Raw genomic sequence first — 27,573 nt, 5'->3', positions numbered from 1 at the left:
TGGCTGAGCAATTATTGTATAGTGTTGTGGCTTGTAGCAAGAGAGAGAGGGAGGGAGGGAAGAGGGAAGGGGAGAGAGGAAAGAAGGAAGAAAATAAAAAATGGGAATAAGAGTGGGCGTGGCTTAAAAATCCTGAAAACCTTTGTAGTCAACTCCCAGTCTTCTAACAGACTTTAGGGAATGTTCCCTTTTCTTATCTTTTCTTTTCTTCTCCTTTCCTCTTCTCCTCTTCCTCCTCCTTCCTTTCTCTTTCCAATTCTCTCTCACTCCCTCCGTCTCTCTCCCTCCTTCACCTTTTTCTTTGTTTGTTGAAAACACAGTTGGTAGCCCAGACTGGCTTTGAACATGGACTGTTACTATGTAGCCGAGGATAATCTTGACCTTCTTATCCTCCTGTCTCCACTTTCCAAGTGTTGGGATCACAAGTATGTGCCGCCATGCCTGGGTTTCATGTGAGGTTCTGGGGGAGTTTCCTGCATATGAACCAAGCATCTCACAGCTGCCCACATCCCTAGTCCTGCGTTCTAGCTTTTGCTCAGGAATTGTTATATTACTAACTACATTGTTCTCTCTCCCTGCACCCGCCATGAACACACGCACACGCACACACACGCACACATACATACATACATACACACACACACACACGCACACATACATTTACTTATTTTTAATTTTGGGGGTGTGCATGTGCCCTCAGAGACAAAATGGGCATGAGTCCCTGAAACTGAAGTTCTAGGCACTCTAAGCTGTGCAGAGAATATTGGTGCTCTTAACTGATAAGCCCCCTCTCGAGCCTTACATTTTTACTATTAAGCATTCTGTTTTATACAGCTGCTAAAACTTTGATCTTATATTAAAATTCACTCAAATCCAACTTACTTAACTGTTTCTCTGCCTTATACATTTTTTGACAGATTTCATAAAAATCTGAATTTCCTCTTTCTTAGGACCCGAGGTGATTTCTAATTATAGAACTATATACTAATTATATACTAATTACACTTAGGGAAGGGGGCATCCAGTTACTTGCTACTGATTTCATTTATTTTTCTGAGAAAATGACAGTGTCTTTTTGGTTTTTTTTTGAGACAGAGTTTCTCTCTGTAGCCTTGGCTGTCCTGGAACTCGAACTGTAGACCAGGCTGGCCTCGAACTTAGACCTTCACCTACGTCTGACTTCCGAGCCATGGGACTAAAGGCATGTACCACCACTGCCCTGTGTCAGCCAGGTGTTGGTGGTGCACACCTTTAATCCCAGCAATCGGAAGGCAGAGGCAGGCAGATCTCTGTGAGTTTGAGGCCAGCCTGATCTATAAGAGCACAGGCTCTAAACTATCGAGAAACCCTGTCTTGAAAAAAACAAATAAATAAATAAAATAAAAAAGGAAGAGAAAAGAAAAGAAACTGACAGTGTCTTACATTCAGAAAATTAATAAACAATTCCCTATGTCAAAAGTATTACCAAGGTTCCCATTAGCTTGCTTATCTCCTGAAACTTTCTAATGTTTAACGAGTAGTTCTCTTTAACAGAGACTGGCTTTCTACTGAAGTGTTTAAAAAAAAAGTCAGACATGCTGGCACCCGTGGAGGCAGAGGCAGACAGATCTCTGTGAGCTTGGGGCCAGCTTGGTCTGCAGAGTTCCAGGACAGTCAGTGCTTTGTAGAGAGACTCTGTCTCAAACAAACAAACAAACAAACAAGCAACAAAAGAAAAGAAAATAGAAAATAGATTTAGTAAGCATTTTAATATCTCAAACAGGATGCCCATTTTGTAGAAGCATCAAAATTCAGAAAAAGGCAATAAACTTGAAAATTGTATTAATACTTAGGTACTCAGAGGGTGACCCTTCCTCATAGGTCTTTGAGTCCATTTGAGACCTGGTGACCACATAACATCAGGCAAGAGGGAAATAAACTTCAGAAAATGCAAGATTTGAAGTCTACTCTTTTAAGTCCCTCTATCCCTTGGAGAAGATTTGAGAAATTTGGGTCTTGGTAATCTAAGCAAGTTATCCAGTAACGGGGTCTATGTTTCTCAGGGAGAGAAAGGTCTGTAGCTTATGATCGAAGTCAATGGCTCTAAACTGAGGCTCCTTGTACTTCCGGGTCATCTTGGAACTGAGGTATGTTATGAGTTCACATCTTTCCAAAAACTTCTCCATCTTCTTCTTGTATTTTTTTCTTGAATATTCAGACCCTTTGGGATTAAATGCTGTAGAAAATGTCACCAAGTTATGAATGCTTTCTGACAAGGTGGTTAGTAAGCCACTCAACAAGGCACAACTTTGAGTGTAAGTAGGCCACCCAGCTAAGGGGAAGATGGTCCCATCTTATATAAGGTTAGAGGGCCACTATCTTAGACCATAAATTTCTGTGTTCACCTTTCTTATGGCATGGATTTTTGAGTGTTGACTATATTATTTATCACCCTGATTTTATTATATCATTAATTCCGTGGTGCTTGGGGTTGAACCTAGGGTCTCACAGATACTGAGCAAGTGCTCTTCCACTGAACTATATGCCCAGACCTCAGTATTTTTTTTTTTTTTTTTGAGATAAGGCCTCGCTGTGTAGCCCTGGCTGTGTAGAGCAGGCTGACCTTGAACTCGCAGAGATCTGCCTGCCTCTGCCTCCCGAGTCCTGGGATTAAGGTGTGTGCCACCATGCCTGGTTTAAACTTTTGGTTTTAAGGCAGGGTCTTCCTAAGTGGCCAAGGCTGTAGTGGAGCTCACTCCATAACCTAGGCGGGCTTTGATCTTGAACTCCTCCTCAGCGGCCTGCGCAGCTGGGATTTTACAGGCCTGTGCTACCAGGTGCAGTTTAGAGTGCTTGATTTAAAAACTGGCAATTTCAGTACGATATTTTCATTTTCACCTGTGTTTCATCTGCCCCTTCCCACACAAGGAAATAATAACCAACCCAGTCTGCCACTCATGGAGCAAGTGCTGAGCGCCTCTGAGTGGTGGTCATTTAGAAAGCTTACCTTTGAGATGAAACCCTATGTAGAGGAGGACAGAGCGCCTCACGCTTAGGAAGGGGAACTTGGGCTTCAGGCATCCCGCTGCGTTCATCGCTTTGATTAGGGAAGTTGCTGTTCCCTGAGGGAGGGAACAGTTGAAGTCAGGGCACAGTTGAGGTCCCATTCTTAATACAGATCAGTAAAGGCTGATTCTTTTCATCCCATAGCCTTTCCTGGGATGGGGTGCCTAGGTGACCATCCAGCCAACAGGAAAGAAACACAAACTACACTTGCAGAAGGGAAATATGAGCTGGCATGATGCCAGCTGGGTGATGCCAGCTGGGTGAGGGCTGCATGCCTGGGCTTCAGTGCATGACGGCCTCTATTCATATGGCTGACATTTTCTGTAACATGAAGTTAGAAAGGAAAGAGAAAGATGTGGAGCTCCAAGTGGCCTTGGCTTATCTCTGCATGTGTTGTTGCACGGGCAGCCTGCCTCCCCACTCTGCGTCCTTGGCCACATGACAAGGAATCCAGAGACCACAGTGTCAGTGCAGCCAAGTTCCTAGAGCTGGGAAGGTGAAAGAGGCCTTGTGACAAGACTCCTCCCCAGTGGTCCTCCCTGGCACATGTAAAACAGGCCTTGTGACAAGACTCCTCCCCAGTGGTCCTCCCTGGCATGATGGCATTATGCCAGATGGAAGCCAACTTTCTCCCCATCTCTCCTTTTGGTTTTTCTTTCAGATTTTTATTTTTGAGGCAGTCTTGCTATGTAGCTCAAATATGTACCATTGCAAGTTAACTTTCTAGGCAAACTGAAAAAAAAAACAACAAAAGAAAGTGTTTAAGAAGATGTAATAAACCTGTGAAATTGTGGTTTTGACATTTATCTTGAAGAACTAAAAAGCAATAATAACTTCAGGAGACTAGTGAGGGGCTCAGTAAGTAAAGGTGCTTGCAAGCCTGGTGACCTGAGTCTGACCCTAGAAACACATGCAAAATTGGGAGGAGAGAACCAACTCTGTAGAGTTGTCACCTGGCCTCTACACACACACACACACACACACACACACACACACACACACACACACACACCATGACACGTCCCCTCCCATCATGGGCAGGGCACGCACATCCATGCACAAATAATAATTTAAAAATTAAATTACTTTGAAATAGAAATTGACTAGTGACAAATGTTACTATTTTTAAAAATAATTATATAATTATATCTGGATGAATCAAATGTGATTTGAGTAATTTCACATGGATGTGGGATAAAACATGGGTTTTGTACTTCACCTATCCTGGTACTAACTAAATTCTTTTGTGGAGTAAGTTAACCTTCGGCAGGCCAATGCAACATTTCAAATCATTAAAAAAGGAGAAGGAGCAGGAGGAGGGAGAGGAGGAATAAAGAGGAGGAGGAGAAATTAAACTATGCATCCAATTTACATGTGAGTAGTTTGAAGACCGCCCATCCCCCCCTCTGTGGTACTGACCGCCCATCCCCCCTCGCTGGGTTACTGACCGCCTATCCCCCCACCCCTCGCTGGGGTACTGCTGTTTCAGGCATTGGTTATAGGAGTTGACTGCTTTCATTTTAACAACCACCCGTAAATGAAATAGTTGAAGAGTGCTTTACAACTTAAAATCGGGAAATTTTGCCTGGAACCCCAGTTATAAAAGCAGAAGTTACTGTTAGAAGAGATCCCTGTATTCTTGTAACGTGTATGTGTATTGTAGAAAATCCCGCAACAGAACCTGTTCCAGATACCCAGGTAAAGGGAGACTGGTGAGGTGGATGGATTCCTTTAGCGGAGGAAGCTTGTGTGGGAGCTTCTGGTCCCAGTAACGCATCGGCAGCCTACGGATACAAAGCTCGTTAGACGCATGCGCACACACATCTATACAGAGCATATAGACACAAATGTGAGGCAAGGCTCACCGCCTGCTTTACCTCCTGGAGAAAATTTACACAACGGAGAAGACTAGGGGTTCTAGCAGCTTCTTTGATTTTCAATTTCGCACAATTGTGTAACCCACTCCACAGCTAAGAACAACTTCGATCTCCTAATTCTTCTGCTCCCACCTTCTGAGTGCTGGGAATGAGCCGCCATGCCTTGATCACTTCTTTATCAGATTTCTTAATTTTCACAGCGACTATATAAAACTTTTTCATTCTTCTGAAAAATTTGAATTATCTAAGTGGCACCTTCATTCCCGAGATGGGTACCCCTGTGGCCACGGTGGAGGACACTGGGGTGGTGGCAGGAGGGGTGACCAGTGGAGAGAGGAGGGTCTTAGGGTGGGAGCTCCAACCTGCCCCATATATTGTTTAGGACTGCTCTATTAACCTCTACACACCGTTTCTGCCTCCACCCATTCCTGATGCCTCAGGGAAGGTCTTATTCCTAAGCAAAACTGATTCAATACTGGCCTAGCTTACAAGCTGGCAATACACACTATGGCTCGTAGGATCAAGTCTGTATCTCCGGTCTTATCTCTTTATGACCCTGGTACCTATAATTTTTTTTAAAAAATAATTAATCAAACCATTTTAGCGCTAAATGCAACTAATCCTACCCTAACAAGTTCCTGTTGGCTATGTTATCATTCCACCCCACCCTTTTACGAAGGTGTAGCCACCTATGGAAACTATAGATACTCCAACGACCCCCCAAAATGCAGATGGAGTCAAGCCCCTACAAGTAAAATTACCTTGACTCAGGTCGTTGGCTCAGGATTGTGCATAGGAAATAGCATACCCTCCTCTCACAAGCATCTTTGTAACCAGACTGCCCCAGCCAACAGTACTTTCCTGTATTTACTTCCTGATCCAGAGACCTGGTGGGCGTGCAACAATGGGCTGTCACCCTGTATCTATGCCCCCCACCTTAAACAACCTAATTGCTTTTGCATTCTTATTCAGATTGTTCCAAGATTAATCTATTATACCTCAGAACAATTTGCTCAGGTTTGGGACCCTGACCATTCCTTGACCAGAGTTAGGCAAGAGCCTGTGACTGCAGTAACCCTGGCTGTTCTTTTGAGCCTCGGTGCTGCTGGTGCTGCAGGTGCTGGAGCAGGTACATCCTCCTTAATTCTCTCCAACAAACGCTATTCAGAACTATGCCTTACTATTGACGAGGATACCCAAAACCTAGAAAGAGGAATCCCTAATTTAGAAAAATTTCTTTCCTTGTCTGAGGTAGTGTTGCAGAACTGACAAGGACTAGATCTCCTGCTCCTCCAGCAGGGAGGCCTTTTCGCTGCCCTAAAAGAGGAATGTTGTTTTTATACTGACCATACCAGGATAGTCAGAGATAGCATGGCTAAGGTCAGAGAAGGATTAGAGCGTAGAAGACAGCAGAGAGAGAAAGAGGAGGGGTGGTTCAAAAACTGGTTCTCCACCTCCCCCTGGGTCACCACCCTCTTACCCTCCATTTTGAGATCTCTTTTAGAATTCTTATTATTGATGGCTTTTGGACCATGGGCAATTAATAGGCTCACTAAGTTTATTTGCCAACAGGTGGACTCTGGCATCCAAGCCCATTCAGGTCCATTATCACCGGCTTGATCTGGCTGATCGAGGGCTAGAAGAGACCCTTGAGAGCGAGTCTCCTATTGGAGCCACATAAAACCCAGAGATATGTGTGCCTGTCCACTATAGGCATGAGCACCAGCAAGGGGTGCTAGGCAAAACACTGCAGGGAGAGGACCATGCATTCCGTCTCCGGGTCTCCTGAGAAACATGCCTGATTGCACAGAGGTTGATGTCCAGAGGTATTGACATAAAAACCTAGACCCTCGCCTCCCCAAAAAGACATCTGTAACTTTGAAAAGAAATTTCCTCCACCAAGTTGGAAAGAAATTTCCCCCACCAATTAAATGTGGGAGGATCGGGCCTCTGTCTTCCCCCCCCTCCCCCCGCACTCCACTGGTTAATGCCCACTCATCTACCAGATGACCTTTAACTTGCCTCATACTAATATTTATAAAAAGGGAAGACATTCCAGGAGCAAGGACCTGTATTTTGATTATAGCCATCTTAGTCACAAATTAAGTAAGATATTCACCTCTGCAGGGCAAGTTCCGGGCCTAGGAAATTAACCCAGGCTTCAGAAGTAATTGCCATTCCTTTTGTTAGCTAACAGTCACAGACCCTCAGTATGTTCTTATCTCTTCCTATCAGCTAGGATGTCTCTAGACCTGACATTCCAGCATCTAACCCAACCCCCTACCCCTTTTTCCTATATAATGTTCCTGAGAGAAAATAAAGTTGGCAGCCGGATCAGAAATACAGACTTGCTGTCCATTTCTTGTGTCTCTTGTCCCTTTCATTCCTCTTCTTTCCAGAGCTCAGGATCTCTGTTCGTGTCCTGCTGGTCAGGACAGAAATGCTATTTGGTGATGTTGCTTGAACCTCTGTATGCTACCCTGCTGACCTCCTCCAGCCCTGCCATGTCACATCCAGACAGGCTGACTTTCCTACAATTCCTGGGTCCCCAGGGACCGATTGATCACAGGCCCGTCGGCTTGGCATCTGGCCCTTTATCCTTTATTCTAGTCTATTCCTGGTCCTTACTCAGACAGTCCAATTATACCAGTGTGTTAGGTCCTTTCTCACTCTTTGGACCCCATAATATTCCATTATTATGGCCAGGTTGTGGTGGCGCATGCCTTTAATCCCAGCACTCAGGAGACAGAGGCAGGCGGATCTCTTTGAGTTCAAGGCCAACCTGGTCTATAAAACGAGTTCCAGGACAGCCAAGGCTATACAGAGAAACCCTCTCTTGAAAAACCAAACCAAACCAAACCAAACCAAACCATTCCATTATTATCAGGTACTCAAAAATCTACCATATATTCTGGAGCCTTACGCTTTGGGACAAAGCAGTGCTTATTCACTCTCCCTCTGCGTGTGTGTGTGTGTGTGTGTGTGTCCATGTTTGTGTGTCCCTTCCCTTTTGTTCCACAGTTTCAAGAACAGTAGATGGGACATAGAACATGATAAATGTTTACAGCTGGCGAATAATCTCACCTCAAAAATTTCTGCAGTTTTTCTTCACTCTCGCAGATATATATACGATCCCGATACTCTACGGCATATTGAATGTTACCAGGCACCAGGGCGTCATATCTGAAAAACAAGACAAAGCAAAACAAAAACCACGCTGTAATTAATACATGTAGCTTTGTAATTAATATCTTATCGTTGATATATAGTACTGTATAAATAAAATGCCAAAAATGTGTCATTTTTCTGCTTCTGCAGCTCAAGGAAGGAAGGAACGTTTCCCTAGGTGATCAGCATGGTAAGACTGTTTCTTCAGGAGTTGGAGAGATGGCTCAGAGATTAAGAGTGCTTGCTGCTCTTGAGAAGGACAGGACTTGGGGTTCTCAACATGTTTACCCATTGTTGGGTGACTCCCAACACCCATAACTCTAGTTCTAGGGGATCAGATGTTCTCTTCTGGCCTCTATGGGCACCTGCATGCACATGGTACATGCAAACACACACACACACACACACACACACACAAATAAAAATAAGTCCTTAAAAACAGTCCCATGGACCCATGGTACCGAGCAGGGGTGTGGGTCTGTCCTGCGAATATGAGGGCTTGCCTTTGTTTTCCATCAAGGTAAGTCACTGGGCAGTAGCCTTGGAGCTCAGCACACTTAGGAAATCGACTCTTGAGCTCTGACAGGGTCAGCCTTTTGGGGAGCATGTCAGCAGGTGGAAGTGGATGAGGTGCCAAGGGAGGCACGTACAATTCTGGGTTCATCAGAAATTTCTATTAAGAAAAGAGGTACAACGGCAAAAGCATTTAAAACAGCAATAATACACCAATCAAAGCATCCTAGTGGCTCTCCTAATCATTCCCCATTTCAGTCGCCTTTCAAGCCATCTGAGAGAAGCTATGGTAACTTCTCCTATAAGAAGTTCTGCAGGATAAATAATCCCAAGCAACCAAAGGTCTCTTCTTACATAGTATTTTTTAGTTCCTATTCTTTTTTTTTCTTTTTTCTTTTTTGGTTTTTCGAGACAGGGTTTAGTTCCTATTCTATGACAAGGACTAGGGAGGTCTTCGTCACCTGCCAGTCTACCTGTGCCCTTTAGGGCTCTCCGGTGGCAATAGTTGCTCTGCAGGATGCAAAGCCACAAAATATCTGCCATGACTTCTGTTTTGAAAATTCTGTGATTATTATGATATAAGCAGGAAGAAAGAAGCACCCCCAAAGTAAAGAAATTAAAGTTCTTGTTCTCTGGAGGAAAATAAAATATTCAGATTAGTTTTCATTATTGTCATCTAATCACAGGTCTCAAAACAGTGGAATCAATATCTGCTTAGACTTTTGAATCCATAGGTACAAGTAGTCCATTCTCCATATCCATGGCCTGTGCAGCCTCAGATTCAGGCTGGATGGGGTCAGGAAAAAGACTAGTTCTTTACTGCACTTGTCTGCCACCTAGAAGTGTTTCCATGGATGTGGGAGGGTGTGCACCGGTTAGGTCATACGCAAATGCTACCTGCTTTGTAATTAAGCATCCATAGATTTGGGCACCCTTGGAGGGGATGTCCTGGAACCAATCTTCACAGATGCTGGGGATAGCTAGTGATGTTTTATTTATTCATTTTATAACTATGGAAGACAACAGTCAAGCTCTTGCTTCATTCCTGCTGACTTTGGCTTTACTCCCTCATCTCTTGAAGCTGAATCCCCTGGTATCTTTCTGTGGGCTGAGTCCAGATGTTTCCCGCTCCCTCTGTTGGGGAGACTCAACTATTGGCTTTCCCTGCCTGATAGGCAACCCAAGACCACCACTGACCAAAGCCTTCTAAATGTATCTGGGGATGGGGCAGTCCAGGGCTACTCTTTGAGTTTCTCACTGATCCCAGAGTCACAGGTTCCAATGATGGGGTTCTTAGTTCCAATTTTCTAAGTGTTCCCAAGGGTGCCTGTTCTTCTCATCAAGACAAGTAATTTTCCTTCCTTAATAAATATTTATATAAGAAACAAACTTACATTTAGCTTTTCTTGAGAACCCATTTTATAATAGTGTCCTCTGAACTCTGCTGCAAATTCCAAGCTGTTAGTTACAGAGCAATCAACTAACTCATAAGATTCTGCTAGGCTGACAGGGCAGAACTGCCCAAACTCTCCCAGACGAGAAATCAGCTCTTCAGGTGTGATACATAATTTGTCAATGCAAGCAGCTTTCCCTGTTATTAACATATCAATTGTTACATATTTTCACAGGAAATATAATGGTTAAAAAGTAAAATAATTTCAGTTAGATACCACTATATTAACAGTACACAGTCTCACATTCTAAACGACAGAGTAAGTTACTATAAATGCATATGGTGGTGGAGGTCTACAATCCCACGTTCTGGAGGCTGAGGCAGGGGGATTGCCACAAATCCTAGGCCAGCCTGGGCTTCATAGAACCTGTCTCAGAACCAGCAAGCAAACTGACGAAACAGAAGTTATTCTTCGTGCCCGCGCCCTCAGCCTGCTGCCCATCCTAAGCAGTGTCCACTGTTGTGTTTATGCCCTTTAAAACATGCTTATGTACATACATATATGTGTGTATGTCTCTTGCATGTGGCATATTCATGCCATTACATGTAAACATTATTTTGCAACTCATCAGTTAATTGTCTTTGACATCTTCCTCTGTTGACTCAGTTCTGAAGATATGTTTAATCTTGATTTGTTTTTGTGTTCAAGGAGACATGTTTTGAATCTATGTATCCCAGGCCTTGACCTTGTGATCATCTTACGTCATTCTATTAGTGCTCCTCCATGCCTGGCCACCCAGTTCCTTTGAATTTATGCATAGCGAATTCTACTACACAAACATATAAACTATAAGTATAAGACTTTTAACTTATGTATGTAACTAAAAGTATATATGTGGTTTACTTAAATATTTGTCTCTGTTGTGTATTTTCATTCTAGTGTTTTAGGTATTATCAATTACATACAAATAATAGTGATATATACACATACTTTATATAATTCAATACTTACACATCCATCCATCCATCCATCCATCCATCCATCCATCCATCCATCCATCCATCTGTATGAATGGGCATACACACACATCTATGTTCTAACAAGTATTTCTACACAATTCTGATACCAACTGCTAGTTCAGCGGCCATAGCCCTCTTTCAATGAGGTGGGCATTGAAGAACATTGTCTTATTGGTTGTCATCTTTCACTGACCTCCTGAAAGCAAGGAATGACCGGCGTGGCCTCGGCACCCTTCCCAGAAAGGTCCTTAGACTGCACACTGCTGGAATATAGGATTTCCCAAGTGTCAACATCTGTGGCCCAGCTGAGTCAACAAAGCTGAACAGGACACCTTGGCTCTACTTCTGATCTCCAAGAAACTGGATACCAGCCATGAACTGTGACCAGTTCATTAGGTCCTGGTCCACTCGGAAGAGTTCAGAGTAGCAACTGGCAGGGTCTCCTAACATCTTTGTATCTTTCAGGGTTCAGAGGTTTCTGGAGTAGGGTTACTTGCCTAACAAAGTGATGTTGTTACTTGCTACTTAATTTCTCCAGTTCCTCTGTTAATTTGAATATAAGTCTGACTGTGTCACTGATTGATTATCACCGACTGAACAGAACTCTGATTGGTTCGCTGTGTCATTGTACCATGAGCATCACTGCAGGACACAGACTGGGCTGTCCAGTCAGTCATGCATCTGGTGCTGCTGTGAATTTGTGCCTGCCCTGTGTTGTTCATACCTTAGGAATTGTTCCCTTTGGATGTGAATATTTGTTTCTAACAAAAAGGATATACCAAAAACACCTCTTTTAATCCCAGAACACTGGAGATAGAGGCAGGTGGATCTCTGTGTATTCAAGGCCAACTAGGGCTACATAGTGAGATGCTGCCTGGAAAAACAAACAAACAAACAGAAATACGGCAAGGTTAGCTTAGTTTTCCAGGCTGAACTGTGTTCTGAAAGATACATTGAAGGATTCACGGCATCTTTGAACATAGCCACTTTTGAGAACAGAGTCAGATGGACAGAGACACGGAGAAGCATGGCACGAGACAGACAAAAAGAATGACATGTAAAGACAGAGATAGGGCTGTCATAGTGACTCTGCAGCCAGTGATTGCTGGTAATGCTGAAAACAAAGAAGAAGGCATGAAGCAGACCCTCCCATAAAGTCCTCAGAGAAAGCATGGTTTTGAACTTCCAGCCTTGTGAATTATGACACGATACATTTCTGTCTTTCGATCCACTCAGTTTTTGTCTGTAGCCCTAGGAAACTAAAACAATTCCAAAGGCCCCGGTCTCTGTCATGCTGGTGCTCTCGCTTTCCCTTGCCTTTTCACAGGCTTGTTCTCCTAGAAGACCAGGCTGCCTGCTGGTGTGGTGGTGAAGAGTAGGAACCCTGTACCTCAGGAAGCCAGGGTTCGAGGCCAGCCTGAAATACACAGGCAGTAAATAAATAAACAATTATCCAATTGATGCTGCCATTTCAGGAGAGAGTTCTAGGGTCATGGAAACTTCCACCAAGATTTTAGAAGAGGGCTTGGAGGTCAAAGCAGTGTGTGGTGAAGTCAACATCTCTCCAGGTGGCTCCCGAGGCTGTGTTGCATGAAGTTGAGATGGGGGAGGGGGGCTACTAGAAACAAGTACCCAAACCGAGTGGATTACGTGACAGAAATGTATTGTTGCAAATCAAAACACAATGAATGTGCAGGGATGTTAGGGATGCCAAGGATATGGAAGGTCTGCTGAGGAAAGCTGAAGATGGAGCCAGCCTAAGAGAGAGGCCCTGTGGGCCACACACGGTTATCCTCGGGGTGGGAGGGGCTGCTGAACCATGGTTTCAGATAGAGCTGTGGATGTATCATTTGGTCTCATAATATCTTGCTAGGCTCCTATCCCTTCCTTTCTTTTAGACACCTGAGGTTGTTCTCTGGCTTCATACTCATCTACACACACACACACACACACACACACACACACACACACACACACACACACACACAATAACGTTTTCTTACCTTCCTTTATTCTTTCCATGTATATCTGTATGTACTTATTCATCCGCTGGATGTCTTTAATGACTTCATTCCATACCCACCACTTACTGTGAAATCCATCAATCACGTGCCAGTTTTGATGCTGTTCTTGATAAAACTGCCTGATCTCACTGACATTTTTACGGTACTTGGCATTCTTGTAAGCTATAATCTGTGTGCTGTTGTGCAGTGGATAAGGCGTACTAAGAAGGAAACAGGACAGGGGTGGAAAAGTTGTTGAAGGCCTGCGACATCCCCTGTATGGATGGTCAAGGTCACCCCAGTCCCACAGTTCCCTCAGGAAGATTACCTCTGCTCCATCTTCCTCTCGAAGAGCAACCTCTTGAATATCTCCTTGGATGGCACGTCTAACTCAAAGATGACCATGGGGATGATTGACCTCGTCTCCAAGAGATTCATCTGGTTTGTGGTTACAGGGTAGCCATCAATGACCACACTAACAGACAAACAGAAAAACAGAAATTCCACATTCCTTTTTTCTCATAATTCCCTTATGTCTTCCAGAACAGATCTCTGTCTTTGAGTACTCCTAGGCTTTTCCTTATGACACTGATACATTTTTTGTGTGTTTTTTCCTCCATCTTTACACCTTAACCCTTAGTCATCCCTAGACATCAAGGTGGGCAGGACACACATCCACAGCTGTGGAAGCAGAGGCAGGAGATCTACATCCATTCGTCCATCTGCTCCGCACCACACAACTAGGTTTTGGTAGAATTTGAGTGATGTAGGTGTGTCTTCTATCTATCTGATGATTTCATTGGATAATTAATAAAGAAACTGCCTGGCCCATCTGATAGACCGGCCCTTAGGTGGGTGGAGTAGACAGAACAGGAAGAAAGAAGTGAGGTAGATGGCTCAGTCAGATGCTATGCCTCTCCTAAGTTAGACAGACTGCCGTGCCTCTCCTCAGAGAGATACCAGATGCGATGAAGCTCCAGCCCAAGATGGACGTACGCTAGAATCTACCTGGTAAGGCACCACTTTGTGGTGCTACACAGATTATTAGATATGGGTTAATCAAGATGTGAGTAAGAGGCAGAAAATAATGGGCCAGGCAGTATTTAAAAGAATACAGTTTCCGTGTAATTATTTCGGGTAAAGCTAGCCGGTGGCCGGGAGCTGGGGCGGCGGGAAGGCGGCCCGCAGCTCCACACTACATTTGAGAAGCATATCTCCTATACCTTGAAAACTCGGTATTCCTGATGTTATCACTATAAGCACAAACATCAGAATGAATGCAGGCAGGCCTAGATTTGAAACCATGTCTTGGTTTTTAGCAAAATAGGAGAAAATTCTATTTACCCCTTTGGGTGGTTTTAAAGATAGAGAGCAGGTGTGAAAAGCAACTGGAAGAGGGCATGGCATGGACCAGATGCTAAGTGAGCAGTCATGTGTGCACTGGGAGGAGATGCTCTTGTTGTAGAAGATTGGGGGATTTGTGAGATATTTGGAATGGGGAGCTTGTAAGGCCTGCCGCACATGCGTGAGAACAAAAAGTATGAGAATTACAGCCCAACAGTCAGAGATAACAAGATTGTCTACCAAACTGAAAGGAAGCGAAAATTCTTTTAAAATCCAGAAATTCTGAGAGTAGTCTCCTAGACAAGTCAGAAAGCTGGTCATGTGACTGGTGGCCATCAGTAAGGATTTATTTGTCCTGAATAACCTGGCCCACTTGCCAATGCTCTCCCACAGAGTGCAGGGCCTAGCTAGAAGTCTCCAGCAGAGAGGGTAAATGACATAGCCCACTCGCTGTAGTCTGCAAGAGAGCACCGCATTGTTTTCTTTTGAACAATGCTTCTTTACACTGGAAAGGCCACTTGAGCGCTCAGGGTTGGGGGAAAGAAGCTAGGGTGGCTGAGCAGCCTCCATCCTGGGATTAAGGTGGAATAACCTGAGACTCAACCAAAGTTGTTCTCGTTGAGGAAAGCTAAGCCCCAGAGAAGAAATAACTCAGTGTGGATATGCCAATTCTTCTCCCAAAGGCTGCCACCCAAGAATGCTCCCAGCCCTGAAACTAGAGGAACTAACTCTTGGATGACTTGCAGAGGAGAGCCAGAGGCTCTAAGTACACAACGATGGTGACTAAGCCAGGGGATTCTAGTGACCTGGATCCGAGACCAGAGAGCATTGGCATTTGCTGAGGTGTGACCAGTGGCTGTAATAAACAAGAAGAAAGATCAGCAGAGGACAATGAACTGAGAACAAAGCCAAGTATCCAGTGTTCCTGTCTGAGTATGGCATTACAGGAGGGGCACGGCTCTCTCTACAGGAACCTGGGCCTGAGAGGAACCATGTACATGGGACCACATCACCCGAGAGCTAAGGAGGGCCCTTCCACCATTTCATGGAGCAGCAAGAACTACTGGGGTAAGAAAGTCGCAGTGGCCTCATCTGTGGAGCATGCGGGAGTTGCTGCAGGGAGTAATGAGGTCTTTGGGCTAATCTGCCATGAGTTCAAGCCATGACTCTTGACAGGAAAAGAGAATGTTTCCATGTTAAGTGTTCAGTCTGAGAAGCGGATTGGGATCCCCCAAACCCGTCTACAGGACCTTTTAAAACAACTACAAGCATTTTGACAGTTACGCCCTTTCCCCTTTCTTCTGCCCCAGCTCACTTACCCTATAGTATTGCACACGCTTTCCATCAGGGAAAGGTCTAGAGCCTGGATAGCAAGTGCATCCGGCACTGTCATTCCTTTGTAAAGGTGCCAATTTATCATGAGCGACAGCTCCGTATCTGGGTGATTGCTTAACATGTTACGCAGTGCATCTCCTACTGACAAACGTTTTAAGCCATATTCACTTGCAAGTTTCTTAGCAACTGGAAAACATAAAACACGAAGCCTATTTCAGTTCACACATTTGGCAGCCAACCTTGCTTTCGGATTCTGGGTAATGGCACCAATATCAAGCTTAGCTTCATATTCTTCAAAGAATTGTCAGTGCTGTTAGCAGTACTTCAGGCTTGTGACTTTAGAATCTGGTTAATGAACCAACTGGGTTTTGTTTTTTTTTTTTTAAAAAAATGAATTTATTTTAATTTCATGTGCTTTAGTGTTTTGTCTACAGTGAGGCTATCAGATCTTGGAGTTACACACAGTGGTGAGCTGCTATTTGGGTGCTGGGAATTGAACGCAGGTCCTCTGGAAGAACCGTCAGTGCTCTTTATAACTAAACTCTCTTCCAGTTCCCATCTTTCTCTTCTTTTTTATAATCAAACCAATACTTAAGCAGCTTATTGCTTCTGCACCATGCAGCAAATGAGGTGAAGCACCGAGGGAATGCTGTGTGCCTTGGTATTTAGTATGCTGCCAAAGAAAACAATGTAACAATCCGGAAGCTGGAGAGATGCCTCAGTAGTTAAGAGCACTGACTGCTCTTCTAGAGGTCCTGAGTTCAATTCCCAGCAATCACATGGCGGCTCACAACCATCTGTAGTGAGATCTGGTGCCTTCTTCTGACATAAAGTCATACATGCAGATAGAGCATTCATATATACATAAAATAAATAAGTAAAAACCAATGTAACAAGCCTTCTTGACTGGCTTACACCATTCCCCAGTCTACTACACATTGCAATGAAGATAGCAAGCCCTAACCGATCATGGGTCTCAATAACCTTCCAGGAAATAGTTTTTAAAAAATCACAAAGGCATACTTTACATTTTGTTTTATTTAATTTATATTTATTTTACATGTATGGGTGCTTTGCCTGTATGTATATTGTTGCACCATGTGTATGCAGCACCTGTAGAGGTCAGATGCCCTGGGATTGGAGTTATAGATGACTGTGAGCTGCCATGTGTGTGTTTAGAATCGAACCCAGGTCCTCCAGAAGGGCAATCAGTGCTCTTAACTGCTGAGCCATTCTCTAGACCCCTACTTTACATCTTTTTTGTTTGTTTGTTTGTTTGTTTTTGTTTTTGTTTTTTTGTTTTGTTTTTTGAGACAGGGTTTCCCTGTAGTTTCTAGAGCCTGTCCTGGAACTAGCTCTTGTAGACCAGGCTGGCCTCGAACTCAGAGATCCGCCTGCCTCTGCCTCCTGAGTGCTGGGATTAAAGGCGTGCGCCACCACCGCCCGGCTCCTACTTCACATCTTAATAGAGGTTTATAGCTTAGGAGTGATGTGGGATTCCCCTCTGTATGCTGTGAATACCATTGGTTAAGAAAGAAGCTGTTTTGGGCCTGTGATAGGGTAGAGCAGAACTGGGGTGGGGGTAAACTGAATGCTGGGAGGAAAAAGGCAGAATCAGGGAGAAGCCATGGAGCTGCTGCCAGAGACAGACATGCTGGAACCTTGTGGGTAGGTCACAAGCCTTGTGGTAAAATATAAAATAATGGGGGTCTGGAGAGATGGCTCAATGGTTAAGAGCATTGCCTGCTCTTCCAAAGGTCCTGAGTTCAATTCCCAGCAACCACACGATGGTTCACAACCATCTGTAATGAGGTCTAATGCCCTCTTCTGGCCTGCAGGCATACACACACACACAGAATACTATATACATAATAAATAATAATAAATATTTAAAAAATAAAATAATGGAAATGGGTTAAATTAAAATGTAAAATCTAGTCAATAAAAAGTTAGAGCTAATAGGTCAAGCAGTGATTTAATTAATAGTTTCTTTGTGGTTATTTCAGGAGTTGGGGTGGCTGGGAAATGAACAAGCAGCCTCCTTACTACAAGAATTTTTCCTGTGAGTTTATTTGATGTTTCAGTGGCATGAAAAATTGAATTCTAACTTTATAGTTGAGAGAAACCAAAGTCCGCTATGATAAATAGATCATTGAATAGATAAGAATAGATAGAGGTTATTGAATAGAGAGATAGAGGTCACTGAATAGAGAGATAGAGGTCATTGAATAGAGAGATAGAGGTCACTGAATAGAGAGATAGAGGTCATTGAATAGAGAGATATAAAACTAAATGTGCTTTCAAAATTAAGCATAGTGTTAAAAGTTGCTTTCCATCGACAGAGAGGTGAGAAGTCAGATTGTTGTCTATGTTTTTAGCCCTGGGATGGAATTTTATTTCAGATGAGTACATTCTGTTGTGCTTGGTAAATACCATTGTCTTGTAAACATTTAGAATGCAACTGTTGTCATGTTAAGAAATTTAAAACTTAGAAAACTAAATTTAAAAAATTTAAATTAAATTTATTTACTATTTATTTATTTGTGTGTGTGTATACAGGAATATATGTGCAAGTGCATGAGCATGTGTGTGTGTGTGTGTGTGTGTGTATGTGTGTGTAAAGGTCAGGTCAGAGGATTTCATATGTTTCTCCTCCCCACCTTGTGTGTGTGCATGCATGTGTGTGTGCATACATGTGCGTGTGCATGTGAGTCTTTTGAGGCAGGATCTTCCAGTGGCCCAGACCTTTCCAAGTAGGCTAGACTGCTTGGCCAGGGAGCCTCGGGGATCTGTTTGTCTCTGCCTCGCTATGCTGGGATTACAAAATGTGCACCATCATATCTGATTTTTCAGATAGGTTCTGGAGCTTGATCTCAAGTCCCGTGCCTGCAAGCTAGGTACTTTATCCATTGAGGCAACTCCCCCATCCCTGGACAAAGAATGTAAAAGAATGATGTTTAAAACATCAATAAATTAAAAAGGATACCAATAAATGGGTGAATTAAGACAACAAAGCATATGAAAGATAAATTCATTAGAGAGAGACAGGGAGAGAGAGAGAGAGAGAGAGAGAGAGAGAGAGAGAGAGAGAGAGAGAGAGGGAGAAATATGCTAGAAAATAACCAATTGAAAATCTTGGAAATGCAAATCTCAATAAATCAAATTTAAAAGAAATGACTGAAAGCATTAGCAACAGCCTTAAGTGGAAGAACACCAGGGCCTGAAAACTGAAATTGGTGAATTATTATATTTAGAGAACAATAAATAAAATTAAGAAAGACTAGACAAGACACTCCAGATCTGTAGGGCACTATCAAAGGGCCATTTAAAGAGTTTAATCAGTACAGACAAAGGAGTAATTCAGGCCCAGAAAACCCATCAGTGAAATAATGATGGGAAATTTGTCAAGTCTTGGGAAAGATAGAGATGACTAATTATAGAAGACAGAATCCCAACTAGACATAATCAGAACAAAAATTATAATTAAACATTATAATTCAAGTACAGAACAAAGAAAGAATATTAAAATTTTTATGAGAGAAGCGTTAAGTCACACATAAATGTTTCTCAGAGGAAACTCCAAAGGCCAGGAGGGTTTCAGTGAAGAACTTCACACCTTGAAAGAAAATAGATTATTGTACTTAACCAAATCATCCTTCACAATAGAAAGGGAAAGAAAGGCCTCCTAAGACAAGCATGAATAAGGGAGTCCCTGATACTGGAGAGGAATTAGATGAGATGAGCATGATTCTCAAGGGCAAGAAAGAATCAATTTCACATGAAGAGTAGATAAGCAACTGAGAATTAGGAACAAATCAAATACTGCCAATTCAGGAAAGCATCCCAACTCTAGCACAAATAAGAAAGAAATGGATACAGATTATTTGAAACAACTAGAATGAACACAAAGCAGGGCAGGAGCACCATATGCCTTTCAAAGGCATAGGCCGACTGACTGGACTTCAAACAAGTCCTAACAGTTTGCTGCCTGCAAGAAACTCACTCTTACCAGCCAAGGTATACTTAGATGGAAAGTCAAAGGATAGAAAATAATATTCTAAGCAAAGAAATCTGAAAGCAAGCAAGAGTAACTATATTCATATCTGACCAAACAGAACTCAAGCCAAATTAGTTAGATGAGACAACAGTTATGTCATATTGATAAAAAGAACTTAATAGGCCCCAGATCTTAGCTCAATTGACTCCACAATGGAAGATCCATTCAGGCCCTAAAATTCAGCATATAGACATCCCCACCAGTCAAAATGAAAACAAAGACTGGCTAATAAAGAATTTCTACTGGCTTAAACCTATGTCCAAATAGTCTTCTCTGGTGGATGACGTGGAACAGCACTAAGCTGGGTGGATAGTGAATCTGAATGTGACCAACACACACTGCACTAAATTCTCAAATAACTATTTTTTTAAAAAATAAAAGGACTAATGTGATTTAAATGTGAAATGTCACCAATAGACTCATGTATTGAACATTTGGTCACCAACTGCTGGCACTGTTTTGGAAAGTTACTGAATGTTTGGGGTATGGAGTATGCCAAGTATTTGACACAGTGATAAAGAAAGTGACTAGCAGGGAGCAATCCATCAGGAAGATACAATGATGTGTATAACATCAGAGCACCCACTTCCGTAAGTCAACGCTATGGGACATAAAGAGAAAGATCGGCCCAATGCAACAATAGTGGGTCACTTCAGTAGCTCACAGTCAGCAAAAGTCAACAAAATAACACCAGGGTTACAGTATACTGTAGATCATTGGTTCTCAACCTTCCTAATGCTGTGACCCTTTAATACAATTCTGCATGTTGTGTGACCCCACATGAAGTGACTCTATTTGGAGGTGTGGTTTTTTGTTGGAGTAGGCATGGCCTTGCTGGAGGAAGTATGTCATGGTGGAAGCAGCCTTTGAGGTCTCAGAAGCTCAAGTCAGTTTCCTGCCTGCTGCCTGCAGATCAAGATGTAGAACTCTCAGCTTCTTCTCCATCACCATGTCTGCTTGCATGCTGTCATGTGTCCCACAATGGTGATAGTGGACAAAACCTCTGAAACTGTAAGGAAGCCCCAATTAAATGATTTACTTTATAAGAGTTGCTGTGGTTATGGTGTCTCTTCATAGCAATAGAAAACCTAAGACAACCCCCAACCATAAAATTATTTTTTGTTGCTACTTTATAATAATTTTGCTACTGTTATGAAATATAATGCAACCCACAGGTTGAGAATTGCTGCTACAAGGCAAATGTATGTAGCAGACACCAACTGAGGCATAGTATATATTCTTTTTTAGCACATGGAAGTTTTTCCAAAATAGATCGTGCATGAGGCTGCAAAGTAACTCCTAACAATTGCAAACTGATATAACTCCCAGTGTCTCAGGTCAGAAGGGAAAACATTAGAAATCACAGGCAGAATGGCTACATGAATCATACAAACACTTGGAGATCAGCAACGTTTCTAATGAAAATGGTACAATTGAAAGAAACAAAAGGGAAACAGGAAAAGATTACAGAGTCACATGAAAATGGAAATGCAACCATCAGGACCTGTGGGAAATGGAAACAAAACAAAAAAACCATAAAAAATCAGTACCATAAGGAAAACTTGTAGCTATGAGTGTTTTGATGTGGAAAGTCCTTCTGTATATGTGTTGCTTTTATTGGTTAATGAATAAAGAAACTGCATTGGCCTGTGATAGGGCAGAATAGAGCTAGGCGGGGAAAACTAAACTGAATGCTGGGAGAAAGAAGGCAGGATCAGGAGAAGCCATGTAGCCTCCAGAGGGGAAAGACGCAAGCTGCCAGTTGGAACCTTGCCAGTAGGTCATAAGTCTCTTGGTAAAATATAAAATAATGGAAATAGGTTAATTCTAGATGTAAGAGCTAGCTAGCAATAGACTTAAGTGATTGTCCAAGCAATGATTTAAATAATATAGTTTCTGTGTGATTATTTTGGGTCTAAGTGGCCAGAAACGAATAAGCAGCTTCTATTACAGTGTTTACACTTTAAAGCCAGAGATATCAATGGAAAAACCTAATGTGTATCTCACTCTTAAAAAACTAAGAATAAACTAAAGCCGTAACCAGCAGATGGAAAGAAATAACAAAATAGAAACTAAACAGCACAAAACATTCGTGAAATAAAGAGTCGGTTCTTCCAAAAGATAAACAAAAAAGACAAACCCTTAGCTAAAGCAAGTAGAAGATGGAGAAACCTAAATAAATAAAACTAGGGATGAAGATAGATACTCCAACAGATCCTCTGTAATTCATAGGATAATTAGGGAGCATTTTGAAAATCTATATCTTTGTAGGGGTCATGGAGGTCTTTAGGTCACAGATAAGCACTAGGGGATCCTGAATGTTAAACACACAGGGTCATTCCTTGTATAACCTGCTCTCTGACCAGAAGCTCGGAGCAGATGCAGTTAATAGCCTGGTGGTTTTACACTATCTATGTGGCTGGAGACCACACAGGACCCTCCCCCAGACCCTTATCATAAGCTTCTCTTATTCAAGCCCATCTTTAGAACCCACCTTCACGGACTTTACAATGAGTTTCATTCAAGTCAAGCCTGACCTGTGTTTGCTTACTTTGTTCCTCAAAGAGATCTCTGCAATCGTTGTTGTGCACACGGTATTGAGTTAATTATCACCACAATGAGTTTTCATCAAATTGTGCTGTGGTTAACTATACCTAAAACAGACTACTCGGGGTCAGACTCTAGAAGTTTGAACTAACACCAGCTACTGTTGTGTTGAGCTGAGCTACCTTCTTGCCTCCCACAGATCACCTCTCTGCCGGTCACTGAGGTTTCAAAGGTCCCTGCATACATCAGTGAGTTAGAAAATCTAGATGAAATGGATGAATTTCTGGACATATAAACTACCAAATTTTAATCAAGAGGCAATCAAAAACCAAGGTGAATCAACAACCAAGAATGGGACTGTAGCAATAACAAAAAATCTCCAAAGAAGAAAAGCCCAGTACTAGATCCATGCTTAAAATTATTTTAAACTTTAAAAAATAGTTGATGCAAGTTATTCTCAAAGTATTTCCTCAAATGAAAAGAGAAAGAACCCTTACAAATTCATTATGTGAAGCTAATATTGCCCTGTACTAAACTTAATAAAAAATAACAAAATAAAAATTACGGACCAACATCCTTGATGACATAGAAGTAAGAGTCCTCCATAAAATACTTGCAACTAGTAATTTTTATATTGAGATCTCATCTCAATCCAGCCTTAGTAATTATTATTTTTAAAAAATAAATTCAAGTAAAGAGATAGAGAAAAAGGAACCTTTTTCTACATTGTTGGTGGGGATGCAAATTAGCACAGGCACCATGGAAACCCCTGGACTTTATGGCTGGCTCCTGGGGACTTGGTTTGGGTTTCAGAGCCCCCTTGATGCTTGAGGAACAAAGACAGACACACTTACCTGTAGTTTTCCCTGACTTGGGAGGCCCCACAATCATAATTCTAACAGGCATAGAAGCTTTGGGTTTGGGTTGCCGGATGTATTTGATTGGGTTCATCATAAATTTTTCTTTGGTTTGTTTACTAGATAAAAAATAAATATACTGACGATGGATGACGGGGTGAAGAGGGTTCTCTGCATTCTCAACAGGTTTGATCGTCTCTCCTTCGCTTAGCTGTAATAGGATTAAATTCACAAGTTAGATTTAATTTATAAAGCAGTTCTTCAATATATCTGAAAAAATGTAAAGTATAAGATCATAATCTTTATTACATAATAAGAAAACCTTTAATTATAAATACTAACAAACCAACTGTATTCAAAGTGCAGGTTGTTACATATCATATCTAGTCCATGTAATATTTCTAGTTGGTTTTATTTTATGACAATTACAGTTCTACTTCCTGCATAATGACTCATGTTTTATTGACTGTTTCTGACTGAGGGTATGAGATTGTTACACTCATTCACAAACTCATTTATCCTGACAAATAGACCCACTTCTAAAATGGTATTGTGGATTGCATTGCCCCTCTCTGGTACAATCCCCTTATCTTGAAACTCTTATTGCCAATGTGACTGCATGTGGAGATAAGACCTTAATGGGGGCAAGTAGGTCAAATGAGAAGCAGTAGGTTGGGGGGTCTTATAACAGGAGGCAGAAACACGAATGAGTATACGCAAGGAAAGCCCCACATGAGGACACCACGAGAAGGCGGACAACTGCTAGACAAGCCAGGGGAGACCATCTGTCAACACCTTGATAAAAACCTTTAGAAACACTTCTAACCTTTACAACTATTGGACTATGGCAATACCACCCTGAGTGTACCTGATCTTGAAGCTAAGCGGGACTGGGCCTGGTTAGTACTTGGATGCGAGGCCTTTAGAACTACTAGAAAATAAATTACATTGGTTAACCTGCCCTGTCTCAAGTTTTACTGCAGTATTGGAAGTGGGCAATACAGGTGGCTCTGCCAGGCTATCTTTTAGTTCAGACAGAGTTCTTCCACATTTTTGTACAGACAAAATCCCATCACGCCATTGACAACAGCCATGGAATGTAAAACCCCCACCAAAGACAGCCTAAGGTGTGGGTATGGAATGGGGTAGGAAGAGTGGATAACTAACTGACTTTAGGTCTGAAGATCTTTTTACAGCATCAGAGAGTCAAGCACCATCCTTACTGAATATGGCAGAGTAGGTGTAAAATAGTTTACTCCCTGTGGTGCTTTAAAAGACAATGGCCATCATAGGGGGTGGCACTGTTAGGAAGTGTGGCTTTGCTTGAGTAGGTGTGATCTTGTTGGAGGAAGTGTGTCAGTATTGAGGGTAGGCTTTGAGGTCTCCTGTGCCCAAACTATGCCCAGTGTGACACAGACTCTTCTGCTGCCTGCAGACCCCAGCTGCTTCTTCAGCACCATGTCTGCCATGACCATAACAGACTAAATCTCTGAACTGTAAGTCATCCTCAATTAAATCTTTCCCTTATGAGGGTTGTGGTGGTCATAGTGCCTCTTCACTAAGACAGTCACACTGCTTCCCTTTGAGAGGCATGCAGAAGAGTGATTCGCCAATAGTATCATCAGCATTGGCCTTCTTTCTTAGACTGGAATGCAATTCCTGGCTGACTGGGAGTAAATGCTAGGGATACAGACTTTTGGGGCAGGAGCGCAGAGTGCCAGTTCCATGTTATGTATTTTTTTTAAATCAAAAGCAAAGATGAAAGATGACTCCATTTTAGCCCCCCCCCAAATTTTTATAAATGCATTATACAATATTTACAACTTTTCAAAACGACTACGTCTTCCTAAACAACTTAAAGAAACAAGCATGATGGTTTTCAGACAAATTGTCTGACGTTACCTTTACAGGGTCCCAGTAGCCAAATGAGCTTATATATTTGTAGGTGAAGGCCAGCATTTTATGAGCAAGATGTGGGGACACTGGAAAACACTTCTCAAAAATGCTTGCACGGTTTTCCACGAGGTGCTTCAATTTCAAGTTCAACACATATTGCACAATGTGAAGTTTCCTAGCTCCATTAACTGTAATTATTGGTACCAGAACCTTCTCAAATTCTTCCTGGTAAGAGAAACGATAAAGCCTGATATATTTAGTGTTTCTGTTACAGCATATACACAGCTGGTGACTACATAATCATGTAAGGCAAGTATCTTTTAGCTTTACAAGAGGCTGTCTGTAGGGAGATAAACCCATCCTGACCTGGGAGGCATCCATGCTGTTCTTGGTCTGTGACAAAGGACCTGCTGCCCTGAAATGTTCTTTTGGAATATCACAAACACTAAGACACTGTTGACTGAGTTTTCTGTCCTGCCCAGTTCCTGTAATCGTTAAGTCCCAAAGAAATCACACAGAGGTCTACATTAACTATAAACTGATTGGCCCATTAGCTCAGGCTTCTTATTAACTCTTAAAACTTATATCAATCCATTATTCTTATCTGTGTTAGCCATGCGGCTCAGTACCTTTTTCGGCGAGGCAGTCACATCTTGCTTCTTCTATGGTTTGGGCCAGGACTGCATCCTCTTCCCAGAATTCTCCTGTTCTCATTGATCTACTTCTACTTCCTGTCCTGTTGTCCTACCTATACTTCCTGCCTGGCTACTGGCCAATCAGCATTTATTTAAAATATAATGGACAAAATACAGACCATGATCCCACACCACTTCCCCCTCTTTTAAGAAGTTAGAGCTAATGGTCAAGCAGTGTTTTAATTAATACAGTTTTTGTGTGGTTATTTCAGGTGTAAGCTAGCTGGGCAGCCGGGACAAACAAGCAGCCCGCTCCCTTACAACAAATGGCACCCAACATGGGACAACTGCATCCATATAAAGCCTAAAAAGTAATTTTAGACAGAAAAGAATAGAGTTAAGCACAGCTTATTGATAGTAACATTTTTTCAGGTGGGGTCTTCTTGCTAGAGCCAAGGGCTCTCATTTAAGAGAGGCTTCCTGATTCAGCTTTAGCTGCAAAATTTTGCAGGTCTTTTATGAGGTCCTGCCACAAAACACTTAAATGGTGTTGATGAAAATCTGACCACATGCTTTTTGGTTTTCAGCCATAGCAGGAAAAAAAGCAGAGGTAGAGGTATAAGGACCTCTGTGAGTTCAAGGTGTGGTGGCACATGCCTTTAATCCCATTGCTTGGGAGGCAGAGGCAGACAGATCTCTGTAAGTTCAAGGACAGCCTGGTCTACAGAGAGAGTTTCAGGACAGCCAAAGATACACAGAGAACCTGTCTCAAAAAGCCAAAAATTAAAAGTGAAAATAAAAGAAATAGAGGTTAAAATAAAGCCACATAAGTTTGAAAAATACACAGAGAGTCTGGATACTGTGTGTTTTTATGTTCTCTTTGAATTGTTTGAATGCTTAGAAAAGAGTAATAGCTGCTAAAAGATATTTATTTATAAATGCTGCTGAATTAATCCAAGATAAATATTTTGAAAATACCTTGACTTCAAAATTGAAGTCAAAATGTATGTTACTTTGGAGAAGAGGATTTGCTTTTGTTTCTACAGGAAATGAGAGGCTATGAATTCATTCTGAGTTCAGAAAAATCAGGTTTGATCAAGGAAGACCACCTGAGAAATCTCTGGTAGGAACAGATGGCCTGGATGTCAGAGTTCTACATCCAGAACAGATTCAAGATGCTGCCTGAGATGATCATGCCTCACAGGATAATCCAGTCAGGACTTGATTATAATTCTAAATTTTCTTTAGGTCCCCATAAGATTATCAGTGCCCCCAACCAGCAGGAAGTAGCCTGGAGAACTATGCCCACATTCAAAAAAATAAGTTATGGGTATTTTCCTTTGTTTAGAATGTTGGTTACAAGTTATTATGGCTAATGGTCAGGAGAAAAGCTAAACAAAGGATATTAGATTCAGAGTTCTTGTTTTTTTTTAAGGAGGGGGAAATGGTATGGGATTATGGTCTGTATTCTGTCAATTATATTTTAAATAAATGCTGATTAGCCAGTAGCTAGGAAGAAGGATAGGCGGGACAACCAGACAGGAAGTAGAGGCGGGTCAATGAGAACAGGAGAATTCTGGGAAGAGGAAAGCTCTCTCGGCAGTTGTGACCTGACCACAGAAGAAGCAAGATGTGATTGCCCTGCTGAATAAGGTACTGAGCCATGTGACTAACATAGATAAGAATAGTGGGCTAATAATGGGCTATATAAGTTAAAAGAGTTAATAAGAAGCCTGAGCTAATGGGCCAATCAGTTTATAACTAATGTAGACCTCTGTGTGATTTCTTTGGGACTTAACAATTGTGGGAATTGGGCAGGACAGAAACCCTGACAACAAGACACTGAGCCTAATGACCCTCCTTACATTCTCAAACTGTCACTT

General features: G+C 42.2%; 1 protein-coding gene across 1 annotated transcript in view; it reads right to left on the bottom strand.

The window, feature by feature from the left end:
- Window positions 1-2,012: 2,012 nt before the first annotated feature.
- Ak9 (adenylate kinase 9) overlaps window positions 2,013-27,573 on the bottom strand; it is a 113,490-nt gene continuing 87,929 nt past the window's right edge. The window contains exons 30-40 of the mRNA XM_038340158.1: window positions 25,062-25,280; window positions 23,157-23,370; window positions 15,683-15,884; window positions 13,348-13,494; window positions 13,020-13,240; window positions 9,998-10,194; window positions 8,594-8,763; window positions 8,007-8,105; window positions 4,727-4,829; window positions 2,987-3,101; window positions 2,013-2,215 (exon numbers count right to left, since the gene is read on the bottom strand). Of these exons, the coding sequence (XP_038196086.1) occupies window positions 2,013-2,215; window positions 2,987-3,101; window positions 4,727-4,829; window positions 8,007-8,105; window positions 8,594-8,763; window positions 9,998-10,194; window positions 13,020-13,240; window positions 13,348-13,494; window positions 15,683-15,884; window positions 23,157-23,370; window positions 25,062-25,280 (1,890 nt within the window). The remainder of the gene's footprint in view (window positions 2,216-2,986; window positions 3,102-4,726; window positions 4,830-8,006; window positions 8,106-8,593; window positions 8,764-9,997; window positions 10,195-13,019; window positions 13,241-13,347; window positions 13,495-15,682; window positions 15,885-23,156; window positions 23,371-25,061; window positions 25,281-27,573) is intronic.

The sequence above is a fragment of the Arvicola amphibius genome, chromosome 8 (assembly GCF_903992535.2).
Source record: "Arvicola amphibius chromosome 8, mArvAmp1.2, whole genome shotgun sequence".
NCBI classification, from domain to species: Eukaryota; Metazoa; Chordata; class Mammalia; order Rodentia; family Cricetidae; genus Arvicola; species Arvicola amphibius.
This window is presented reverse-complemented; position numbering and strand designations above follow the sequence as displayed.